At 36.1% G+C, this 12,782-nt stretch overlaps 2 protein-coding genes across 2 annotated transcripts in view; both read right to left on the bottom strand.

Annotated features, from left to right (window-relative positions):
- Positions 1-965: 965 nt before the first annotated feature.
- LOC141821083 (rho guanine nucleotide exchange factor 8-like) lies at positions 966-5,147 on the bottom strand. Its single transcript, XM_074708448.1, has 7 exons — positions 4,676-5,147; positions 4,209-4,325; positions 3,477-3,631; positions 3,259-3,333; positions 2,882-3,154; positions 1,330-1,650; positions 966-1,214 (listed from the first exon to the last, which is right to left on the bottom strand). Exons 1-7 carry the CDS (start codon positions 5,025-5,027, stop codon positions 987-989), a joined length of 1,521 nt encoding a protein of 506 aa, XP_074564549.1. The 5' UTR covers positions 5,028-5,147; the 3' UTR covers positions 966-986.
- Positions 5,148-6,662: 1,515 nt separating this feature from the next.
- The window catches only part of LOC141821082 (transcription factor MYB3R-1-like), a 38,076-nt gene continuing 31,956 nt past the window's right edge, over positions 6,663-12,782 (bottom strand). The window contains 6 exon segments of the mRNA XM_074708447.1: positions 6,663-6,794; positions 7,415-7,642; positions 7,934-8,051; positions 8,493-8,562; positions 8,565-8,635; positions 8,637-8,794. Of these exon segments, the coding sequence (XP_074564548.1) occupies positions 6,663-6,794; positions 7,415-7,642; positions 7,934-8,051; positions 8,493-8,562; positions 8,565-8,635; positions 8,637-8,794 (777 nt within the window).

The following is a 12,782-nucleotide window of genomic DNA, read 5'->3' as shown; positions in this document are numbered from 1 at the left end:
TTAAGCTTTCGATATAAGATGTCCTTGTCTAGCACTATAAAAAGTTGTTAACTAGCTGTAGGTCATCTCTACTCTTACAAAATGTTTTACAAATATGATCAAACTTGATAAACAAAGATTCTTAATTTTTTGTCAATTGTTCAAATTAACCCTCTATAGGATTGTTTTCTAAAGATTCATCTTAGGAATTGGCATAGTCCAATCCTGTGTAAGTAACACTTGGAGTTTATGATATGTCTTGAAGATGCCATTTCCTTATCAATCACCTCATTAAAAATTTGAACAATCAATCAATCACCTCTTACAAATTCACAAATGTCAAAAAAGTAAATTATAAGTATTTATTTTGTCGTTCTTTCCAATCTTCAAATTCTATTTTTTTTGGAGAAATGGAAAATAAGAACCGAGCATTTCCTGCTTAACTTCTCACATTAATCTAATCCAAGAACATATTTAATCACATTCCCAGCATGTTTCTTGCTTTCGGGTCAAACTCTTGCTTGTATGATACCTGTCATCCTAGATTCAGTTCAATAATACACATCTTTTTTCGACTGACTTGTCAAAGAAACAAAAAATTTATCAAGACTCTTGCATAGTCACTGATCTAGTTTACTAGACATATTCAGAGATTACTGCAAATCTCCTCGAAACGCCTGAGATTGATTTAGTAGCACGTCGCTTGAGTTTATAATCATGGAGCAGATAGATTCCTATGCTCATGCATGGCTCAGATAAAAATGACAAGGAATGAGCAGCACATGAGGAGGAACTCATGAAGGAAGGGAGGCAGAATCTTGGTTGCCTTCCTTGTGTTTGCTCCTTAGACAGCAGCTACAAGGGCTGTTAGGAATAGAGGAACTGGGAAGAATCTTTCGGCGTTCTCTCTTGTCCTAGCTTGTGTCAGCTTCCTTCATTTCCTATGCTTCTTGGAAGTCTTCAGTCACGAGCTGAGCCGTGGAGCATGGTGCAGGGCTTCTTATATCTCATAGACTTTCGAGCTTATCAAAGTATGCTAAATTCTTTGCTTTTGCAGCATCAGGAGGTGTCCTCTTCTTCGTGTCATTTACGTTTGAAATGCCTTCACAGATTCCTTCATTCTTCTTTTCTCTCTCTGAAGCAGCATCGAGGACGTCCTCAATTTGCGACATCACAGTGAAAGCCAAACTCTCTAAAACTCTCGAGTAGCTTTCCAAAATGGATTGCCCAACATCCTGAACAAAAATTGAAATAATTATCAAAAGAGCCTACATGCATTTTTATTATCAGCTTCATTGTTTGCTAAGGTAAAAGAAAGGTTTGATTTTGAAGAGAATTCTGCTTACTCACTTTGCAGTACTGTATTTTGCTTGTGTCGAGAACTGATTGAGGAAGGCCAGGAAACCTCTGATTGATAAGGAGTAAAATGGCCTCGGCTCGTTCCTCAAACTGCTCCCTCTTCAGCAAGCTGATTGGTGAAGCCCATGATGTTTTGTTCTCCTTGTTCTGTAACTTCCGCTTCCAAATGACGATCGATGCCTCAATTCGATTTATGAGATCAAGGATCTTGTGCTCAGTCGACAAGTCCATTGATTTGAGGAATTGTTCAAGGTCGAAGACCTCATCAGTTATGCTCCTGTAAATTGCATCTCCAAGGCAAGCTTTCCGATTCTGCAGCATTTGGAGGCATTTATTTGACTGCAATCTACAATATCATACAACTTTGCATAGAGAGGTTAATTTCGCAAAATAGTTGCCTCGCAATTGTATTTCTTTTATTTCCTGTTTTCTCGTTTCACATATCAGTAAAGATACTGAAATCATGCTCTTTTTTTATGCTACTAATCCTCCACCCCAGCCTTTTCTCTTTTCACCATCCACCATACATCTAGTGAAGGCGGCGCCAATGACGACACATATCATCTGGATCTGCATAGATCTTAAAGCATCCATCTGCCACGATTCTTCTTAGCGTTAAGTGTCACACTTACAAGTAGCTGGGTGCCACGGCTCTGTATAACTCTAGATGTCATAGTTTTATTTCATCAAGTTTCATATCCAACTATAATTAGGAGTCGTTGCTTGTTCTAATAGTTTTTCCCAACCAAAAACAAGTGACCTAGTTTAGTGTAACTAAGTGTCATACTTCAGTGTTATCAGGTGTCATGATTTGTCATTAGGATTTCCAACAAGGACCGGGCGTCACAGTTTTAGTATGACTAAATGCCATGACTAGGTGTAGTAGTTTGTTGTTTTAGGGTAATTTGTCAGTAGTGAACAAGTGTCACGGTTAGTATTATTAGATACTACAGTGTAGTTCACTACATGTAACGGCCATGCTTTTGTCTTGGCATGCTTGAAAATCACTATGCTTCAAGATCTGTGAATATTTAGACGGTCGTATGCTGTGATTTGAAGACCCTGTCAACTAACCCATGGTGAAAGGGCATTTCATTCTATTTTTTTCGTTCTATTTAAGTATTGCATTATAACTAAAACGATCTCTGTCATTGTGGTAAGTTGAACTTGGTGATGTAAAAAATACCATGCCTATACACATATCATTTATTCAAGGTTTTGTACAAATAAGGGAAATACAAATGTGAAAAATATGCTCTAATATATTTTAAATGTTAAAGAATATCAAGTGCAATAAAGAACATTTGAGAGAATTCTTCCAAACTAATAAATTTACTTATTACTAGAAAGAAGAGAACAACTAAGACCATAAAGATGAACAGATATCACAGACGAAAATTCAATATGGTTTCTGAAGCTGAAGCTGTCAAGAAATCCCTGATATGTGATGTAATAAGGGAGATCAATATTAACATGGCAAACATACTAATGAACAAATATCGAACTGAAATTATCTACTATGGAGAAGAACATAAAGCCTTACCTTTGGCAGGGATTCTAGGTAAGCTTCGGGGATTTCCATTTCCATTAGAACCTGAGAGTTTATAGCCATAGCTGCCTTGAGAACCTGATTAACAGAGTCTTTCTGAAATTGAAGCCATTTTTGGGAAACTTCAGATAGTCCATTTGGATGGACTTTCACGACGGGAAGCCACCATTTGCCATCATTTCTGCTTGAATTTTCCTTCTTAAATTCATTAGCATCCTTGGATACATACCAAAACTCATTATGATCTTTGAAGTTGTCAAGATAGCCCTGACATGAGATGTAACAAGGGAAGAAACCAATATCAATATGTAAGAAACAAAAGGAGAACTTGGTACTGAGTTATTTACAAGAAAATGAGAAGGTGGTCTTACAAGAAGCAATGCATCGAGCTTTCTTAATGCAGGGATAGCCACTTGAAGATCTCTGCGTTGCACTGTCACCATAACCTGTAAAAGAAAAGGAGACTTTAAGGTGTATGTAGATCCGAAGCAATTTTTATTCATATCAAGCAGACTTATTGCACTTGATTTAGTGAAATAATAATAATATTATTACTAATCAGATGCTAAAATATCACTACTAAGCTGACCTCCATGTTGGATCCATCATTAGTTTTTTGTTGTGAAGGAATGAAGTCTATAATATGATCAGCAACAGATAGTATCCAGTCAATTTCTTTTCTCCATCTTACTTTTCTTTCAGTAGGCATAGGTTCTAGACGCCGCTGTTCACTAAACACAGAGGCTGCATTAAGCAAGAAACAAATAATTACGAACAATTTAAGTTTTATCTCTCATAGGCCTAAGTAGATTATTTTCATGTATGGAAATTCATTAGTTGAAGGAATTATAAATTTAACAGAACCAGGAATGTGATAATTTGCATCTTGGCACAGAAAAAGCCTGTCAATCTATCAAAACTAAAATAATTTCATCCAACTGCTATAGGTAAACTAAGCAACGAAATTGTAATTGGTTACAATTTGTGAAGCACAACCAAACAATGAATAAACTTTCTCTCTACGAGTTACATGAGCAGCAACTAAGTACCAATGCATCCAACGAAAAGTTTGCACGGCAACCTTGTGAAACTACTGAAAAGTGTTGGTTTAGCAATGAAATTGTAATTGGTTATGATTTGTGAAGCACAACCAAACAATGAGTAAACACTCTCTCTAAGAGTTACATGAACAGAAGCTAAGTACCAATGCATCATACGAAAAGTTTGCATGGCAACTTTGTGAAACTACTGAAAGTGTTGCTTTAGCTTTGAAAATGAAATCTCAAAGGAAACATCAAGAAATCAGATACATGAAAGATACCAGCAAGATTTGTGATGGAATTGGACAGAGCAAGAGCTGATGACACTCCTTTACCACCACCAGACATGTCTTCACCCAAAAGTAGCTTTGAAAACTTTTCCTTCATTATCTCCATTTCTGCACCAAAACACAGTTACAAAAACAGATTATTAGAAAAAGTAAACAAATTACAAGGCTGCTATCAATATTGAAGTCAAAAACAAGAAAAAACTAGTAAAAGACCAATATATCATTCTCTAGTAGCTGTGCTCATTTATTCAATTAAATGCAAAAACTATATTGATCAGTGGTGGAGTTAATGAAGTAGATTAATTGCAAATTTTAGTTGGGAAAAATAGAAGGAAAGGACATAGGAAAGATACAAAAGTCCACCCTCTTTCCTTCAAAAAAGAGGTTTTTGAAGCTTTAAAAGACTCCAAAACACATGAGTAATGGATATATCTTCATTTGGGCATAACGTCATTCACCTGAAGGGCATCTGTTCAGGCAGACATCCTCTCCGCGCAAGGTAGGCATTGCCTCAATCTGCTGCCTTTCAAGCCGGCATCCGGCCTTCCTTCCCTTGCTATGGAAGATCGCTTTCCCCTCCAATGCCGCATTAATCCCACACGCACTCCGCATGACCAGACTTGGCGGTCTGCGCGCGGAGGAATCGCAAGCCTCCTCGCGTTTCCCCGCCGCGTCACCGCCATGCGCCGGCTTGAAAAATCGAACTACGACAGGATTCACCCCTCTAATCTTCGACCGCAGAGCATGAGACCGGCGCAGAGCATACCTCTGAGAGGAAGAGCCGCCGGCCAAAGAAGATGTCGAGGTCATGGGAAAGGCGAGAACTTGATGCGCTGGGGGGTCGAGGACGAGGGCTCGGAGGTGTAAGCAATGCCCAAGGAGCAATCTTGACGGCTCTTGCTGTTTACCTGGTGGACTTTACCATCAACCTCGGGGATGCGTCTGTATATATGTAGGAAACGTAATCGATGGGTGATTAAAATAGGAGAGACTGGTTGTTTCGGTTTAGTGGCGGCGGCGGCAGCGGCGGCGGTAGAGCGGTTAGCTGCTGGTCTTGTTGCTCTGTTAGAGCTCTGAGGCATGCACGAGTGCAACTCGGCGCCAATGAAGGCACGCCATTGCTTCACATAGATCGTGACTTAAAAAGCTCTTTTTTTTTTCTTCTTCCAATTTTTGTTTAAATGAATCGCATCAAATTCTGAGTATGTTGAAACGAGTTAAAATAAAAGTTGCCTCCGGAGTATAGGTGAATTGATTACGACGCAACAGATTTATAAAAGAGAGTAAATGTTTGAATTTGTCAGGCAATACCCTCCTGCGTCATAACCAACTGCACTTTCTCGATTTACCTCCTCATAAATGGTCGTGGAGTCCGTGTGGGGCCGTGTGACGGATCCACCTTTTTTTCAGAAGAGTTAAATTAAAAGTTGGAAGTTGAAATAATATTTTTTTACCCTAATGGTCAATTATAATTTTTTGATTTATCTTTTGATAATGATCATGGAATTGATTGAGCTGGGATAACAAATTTAATTTTTTTTATTAAAAAGTTAGATCAAAGGATCTCAACTTAATCTTTTGAATTAAATATTGTGGTTAACCAGAGAAGACACAGTTCATTTAAAAGACACTTAACCTCTAATTTTAGAAATTTAAACTTGAATTAAATCAATAGGGCGATCAACATATCAATCTCTTTATGACATAAACATCTTTCAATACTTGGATTTGTATATTAAACAAAATGTCTACATTTGTTTTAGGTGCTATTGACGAATCTGAATCTAATTATAATAAATATAAAACAAACATGTAAGAAATTAGTCAAAACAAATTAAAATGAATATGAATTATGGGGATAGGTTGATGAAAATACTCACATTGATTTTCTATCTTCAGTTCAGCAAATCACTTTCTTTTCTTTTTCTTTTTTTTTTGAAAAAAAAACAATTTCTACCAATTGAGAACAAAAACTGAAAAAAATTTAAAAAAAATTCACAACCAAAGACAAACATTTTATAGTTTTCGTTTCAGATCGTTAGAACACATTCCATTGATTGCAATTGCAATGAAGTTGGACTTTTTACGACATCTAAGTGATGTATTGATTGTCTATTGTATTGTATGTAATTTTATCTTGTATTATAAAAAATTGTATCCACTACTAGACTTTGTGATTATAAAATCATAGGAAAAATTAGATATATAGTGATGCAACTCAAAACAAAAAACTTAGAGAATTATCGCAAATACAAATACAAATACTACATGCATCTAATGCAAATACAAATACTGCTCCAAATCAGTAGTCTTTAAGCTAACATGATGACTATGCCACCGAAATGGGAATACAGAAAAGAAGATGAGATGCAGTAATTCATCACAGCTACGTCGGCTAAGGGACAAAAAGAAATAAAGGCTTTCCAGTTTGATGCCTGAATCTGTCTATCTGCAGACCTTCATAAGATAATAAGAGGAATTAGGGCTGGTGGGCGTCTCTGTATTCCTTGTCGTTAGATTTTCTGATCTCTTAGCAGGGGTGCCACACCCACTAAAATCAAGAACTCGGGCTTCAGCCTGGAGAATATTTCAATATTTGAAGAGAGCACAATCAATTGAGATCAACATGTCACTAAAAAATATTACATGCAGTTAGGATTCATTGTCTTTTCAAAAGCTTCAGAAAGCCTGATAAAAAAAATGAAACTGACAAAATTAGCCGGCATTATCACAGTGCTTCAAACTATTTGCTTTTCTCCTTGGCAACCAAGAGAGATATTTCAATTACATAAGAAAGGTGTCTAATGTGAAGGCAAGAAACAAATCCTGAGTGCTGAAGAGATGTTAGATTTTGTAGATTAACAAATCAAGGAATTTATCTGCAGCAACAGCTTCTATGTGATAAAGAAATGTAACATTTTAGAAAATGAAGAAATTTATATCAGATCACAAAGGGACCTACTTCTTCTGCATGATTCAGCATATTTGATTTTTCATGACCTAGAATTGTATTAACAAATATAGGTCTCGATGAGGTATCTGATGTGTTAACTAAGTCCAAGTTGCATGACCATTGACCATTATGTGTGTTCATGAATGAAAACTGGCCCAGTTCATTTATAAGATAAAGTATCCATTAGGAAACCAGTGCAATTTCAGAGCCAAAGTCAAAGATGTTTGTCAAAAGTAACAAATACCATATTTTTTGCTGGCATACTAAAATTTTCTGCTTCTCTGTCATGACCGGCATTTTTTTCTAAGAATTTCTTGTTTTCCAATTGTGCCTTCAAGGCTTTGCTAGAATTTCCACTTCTCAGCAACTCTTGGGCCTCTGCAACTACAGCAGCAGTGTGCTCGCTAAACTGCTGCATCAAACCAATGGCATCATAACTTCTATCGGCTGGGCTCAAGAAATATCCTACATCCTGAAATTTTTGGGAGAAAAATTTGTCACAATAACCACTTAAAAAGGTTAACCAAAAGCAATATATGTTAATTTAACACACAAACATAAACTAGACAAGGTTACAAGAGGTGGATAAAAAATGCTAATTTCGTAGTAATGGTAGACAGAACTATTTTATCATTCTGACTAGTGAAGATAAATAGACTTTGTACATGATTCATAGAGTGAATATAGCAAACAATGGGGTTATTCATAAAGAAAGGACAGAAAAGCAAAATATATGTAAGTCACTAAGAAGATTCTTTCTAACCTCAAACGTAAGTTCACTGCTGATTGCATGCCCTGGAAGGAGAGAGTTCATAAACAAAGGTGACTTCCATGCTGAAGGAGATTCAATCCCTCTTTTGATACAAGGGGTATCATCAAAACTGTCAGGAGACAATATTAAAATTAGGAAGAACAAGAAACGGTCTATGGCTTACCCTAAAGGCTAATATGGCGAATCATGTCACGATGTTTAACAATTTTCTCACATCATCATACCTCTGTCGTGACGATTTTATCTTTTTGTTTCTTTATTTTGGTAAAAGAAAATTTTAAGACAACAATAACCATAAAGTTAAGAACAGAGATTTAATAAAAATTAACTCAAACACAAATGATCAGGTAAGACTTTAGTGCTACAGATTGTTGGGTAGGAAGAAAGAATAGAAGAGACATACCACTCCTTAATTGTAGAACTAAGACAATGATAAAAGATCTCTGTTAAAATTTTAAGCCACAAATATAAGTTGATTCATGAAGGAAGACAATCGAATTAATGTCTAATACTGAAGTGAAACAATTAAATTGTTTATATACTTTCTTACATTTTTAGGTATGTAATGTCATCAACAGTTGAAGTGCATTTTCCAACCACTAAAGGAGAACGCCCTGTGATTGAGAAGATGGAGTTAACATTGTTGGAACTGAATGCACAGTAGAGATTTGCATCAGAGATGCAGCATTTGGATATTTGACCTTTGCTTGATGCACTCTCTGATCTGTTGATGGTTTCAAGTTTCAATGACTTTGAACCTTTGGTAGATGACAACTTGGAAGGGCCTTCATTGCCACATGTAGAAAAGAGTCCTTGATCTTTGGAATTGCATTGAATGAGCACACGAAATGGCTGTCTCAAGAAAATCACGAGAAGATTTGATTGTTAGTCAGGTTGGAATATTATAAAACAATTTCAATGTAAAGAACCCGAGGAACCCGAAGGGGAGCCTTATAAAACAATTGTCCTAGAGGTCACGTAAAGGAACAGCCTCTTGCCAAAGGCAAGGTAAGGCTTATGAACTTTCCTAATGGCGGAAGCTTTAACCGGGCTGCCCTTTTACTCAAAAAGACAACAATAACTTACAGATGAATGAATAGTGAGATGTTTGATGCGCCAAAATTTAGCATCAGAAATTGAAAGGATTTGGGTAAATTTCGAAATACATCTTAATTATAATATTTGAGGGAAGATGAGGGACTGAAATTTATTAAAAATTGCCTAGAACAGTGAGCCATGGAAGTTGTTTGCCATTTGTCTTATTTACTGAGTATTTGATGAATATTTAAAACAAATTGATTTTCAATCAATTGATAATATGGCAATAACTTGGTCATTTCAAATAGAGTGGAAACAACTTATGTTTCCCACCTTTAAGTAGAGAGGAAAGTTCAATTTTGCATGGAATATAATTAAAACCATGCCTACTGGAGAAAATGAATTTCAGCTGTACATGGTTACTTAAAGCCTAAAATTGATATTAGGAGGTGTCTGGAACATGGCATGTTGGCATATGAGTAGCCTAGGCAATGAAACCCCAACATGGGATTAGACTTGAACCTTATAGAAATCTGCAAGATTACTAGAAATATTGAAACTATCAATCCTGATTACTACCTGTGTAACAAGTTAGGGTATATGGATTATATTCCTTGGTTAATAGTATGGATTGCAATGCTCTTTGCAATATTGTGACTACCACTATCTCTTTATTTGCTCCACCCTTTGCTCATGCTCTTTCAGCAACCTTTTAATATTTTTTGATTTTTCAAGACTAAAAACCTCGCATTAAAAATAAAACTTTCTTGTGCTTACCTTTTCAAAAATCACTTAGGTTCAATCCTGTATGATTTAAAATGCTGTGTTAGCATAGTAGATAGTATGCAATTTGGACATGAATCATTCATTTGTGATATAAAACATGGCAAACACAGCACAAACACTTAAGTAACCATGCAAGAATTGGAGATGAACTATATCTGTTTGAGAAGTGGATGCGTAATGCAACATGACTAACCCCTCTTAGAAAAAACATATTGACATACAAATGCCAAAAACATGATTAATTTAGGACAAGTATACAATGTTACATTTAAACAAAGGAAAAAAAACTACTCACAAGGATCATAACTTAAAACCGTTATGACTATATGGTATTTCTAGAAACTACAAAGATAATCATATAGAAATTTCAATAATCAATTCACATAACATATGAAACACATGAGGCATATTTGATGAATGTATACTCTGATGAAGTCATGAAGAGAAAGGATTTTACAATGATAAATTTTCTAGGACTAATTCTACCATACCATGAACAAAATAAATTGATCACACAAGTCAACCCACCTATTGTGATACAACCCGAATTAATTGTCATAAACCAGTTGATTGGTGATGCTATAGGCATGACTTTACCAAATATCAAGCTGCTTATTTGTAGGTCAAGTCTCATACAATTTCAATCTAAGTTTATTAGTGGTAGTTTTCATGTTTTCTATTTCTAACATGTATTAGTGTGATTGAAATTTTTCACAGCAGCTAAATACAAATTCACACACTATTACTGTCTTTAATATCCTGTGACATCACCAATACATAATTTTAGTAATCTACTCACAAAGGTAATCCACATTAGTGTGCAACACTAATAGTTAATGCAAATAATGCCACACCATAAAAAGGACATCTTCAATTCGCTAGGTAGGAGAAAGAATAATTCAAGAGAAGCATTATGGCATTGAGTTTCACATGAAACTGTGCTTCCCACATTTTGCCTGCTAAGAATATTTCAAGCTAGGTTTGCCTTGTGTTGAATTTTGCCTGTGATACCAAATTTTTATGGCTAATGCAAGAATCGTCTCGCATATAAACTTACTGATACACGGAACAATATACACCATTAATGAATGACTTGGATTTAGATACTTAAGGTAAATCCTGGAAAATCAAGATCATTTTAAGGTTGTCATTGTTGACCGGCAGACAGAAGGAAGTCATCATGTACAAGAGGTTTGAAAAGGAAAAAAAATAAATGTGTGGAGGATGTATATGGATTCTTATATATCAGGTTAAATGCTCAAACACTAACTTAAGGTAGCTTCAGGTGTAGCCCCAACTTTAAGTTCTTCCACCATACCACATATGTTTCATTTCAATTATGGTATATTCTGATAAGGATGGTGTTAGTGCTTATATGGATGCCACTTGAAATACAATGGTATGACACATAAACATGATGTAGTGTGGCATGGCATGACATAATGTGAAGACAGGTCAGTATTCTTTGTAATAAATCAAGGGAGAAAAAAACTTAGTAATTGATATAGAATTCCATGTTAGAATATCACTGCATTGTCTTATTTTGACAGATGCCATACTCAACTTTACTCTCTCCAATTCCACATAAATCACGTTTGATTGTCATTGCAATTCGAGCTGACATGTCATGTCAATAACCTGGAAAATTGTTGCTGATAGAATAATTAACAGTCTTGCAAAAGTTAGAGGGATAAGATGATCTATGTAGCTGACCACATATTGTGAAGGATAAGATCAATGCAGCTTGTTCTTGTTGCTATATGCGTAGTTCATCCTTAATCCCATATTTTACAATTTTGATAAGTTCAGTTGTATGTTAACTCCACATTTCTAAAATTAGGTTGAAAAGTTAAAAGGATTAAATATGGGATAAATTGAACTCAAACAGAGTAATTCTTGATCATAACAGATTTTGACTTACAGGCAGATTCACTTTAGAAGTCTGATTAAATTATAACTTATTGGTAAATTTTGAATGGGGTTCCAAATCTTCAGTTATCATCAATGAACCTATCTATTTTTATATTCTTATGCATAGCTTGGTGTATATTCTTTCTCATGCTTAACAAGGTAGATTGGACTAACTCAAGCTCAACAAATAACAAACTCAATAAACTAAACATCAAATTGTGGGTTAACAAGGTATTGGATAACTCAAGATGTGGGTATATATTTGGTTATTACTGACTCCCTTCGTCATCATGCATGGTTTGAGCTTATATTTGATGTATATTCCTCCCACCATAAATGGGAGAATTGGGCTAACTAAAAAAAAAAAAAAAAAAAGACTCAATTGTGGTACTGACATTGACCTTCGTCATCATGCATGTTTGTCCCAATTGTTTGAGCTCAGCTACATGGATAGATGTATATTCCTCCCACCATAAATGGGAGAATTGGGCTAACTAAAACCCAACAAAAAAAAAAACTCAATTGTGGTTCTATGCTATTTTCGATTACTAGCATCAGCATTTGACCAAATTCCACTGTGTTTTCTCAAATACCCAAATCACACAATATATTTGGTATTTTACCAAAGGGTGATCTTCGCCCAAGTAAGATGACCAAGATAACCCTTTTGTCCAAACCCCTCTCCTCAATTGTTCCCACTGCGCACCCTATGTCACTCAATTCGAAGCGTCAAGCCTCTCTCCCAAACCATGTGAGAAGATGAAATGCGGCTGTTGCCCAATACATCTAGTACATTGGAAAACAAGATCCAAATTATTTTGGCAAACATAGTGATGTGGTAAGTCTTGCCCGGGCTCGACGTGGCAGGGTAGGTCAACAGGCAGTCCAACCTGGCCGGTCCCGGGGTCCACGGTCAACGTTGTCCTAGGAACCCAGGCCTAGCTATCCAGGGAACGGTCCATCCGATCTGTCCAAATAAACCTGCTTACCGGGCCTGTTGGGTCTCTCAATCCGTTTACCCGGTTAAGCGCGGTAAAGGCTAATCCCGGGTAAACGCCTCACTTCAAATATCAACACGCGGCTCCTTTAGTGATCAGTCTACTTA

This window comes from Curcuma longa, chromosome 2 (assembly GCF_044706935.1).
Source record: "Curcuma longa cultivar G26 ecotype Majalengka, Jawa Barat chromosome 2, ITB_CL_G26_1.1, whole genome shotgun sequence".
Taxonomy (NCBI): Eukaryota; Viridiplantae; Streptophyta; class Magnoliopsida; order Zingiberales; family Zingiberaceae; genus Curcuma; species Curcuma longa.
This window is presented reverse-complemented; position numbering and strand designations above follow the sequence as displayed.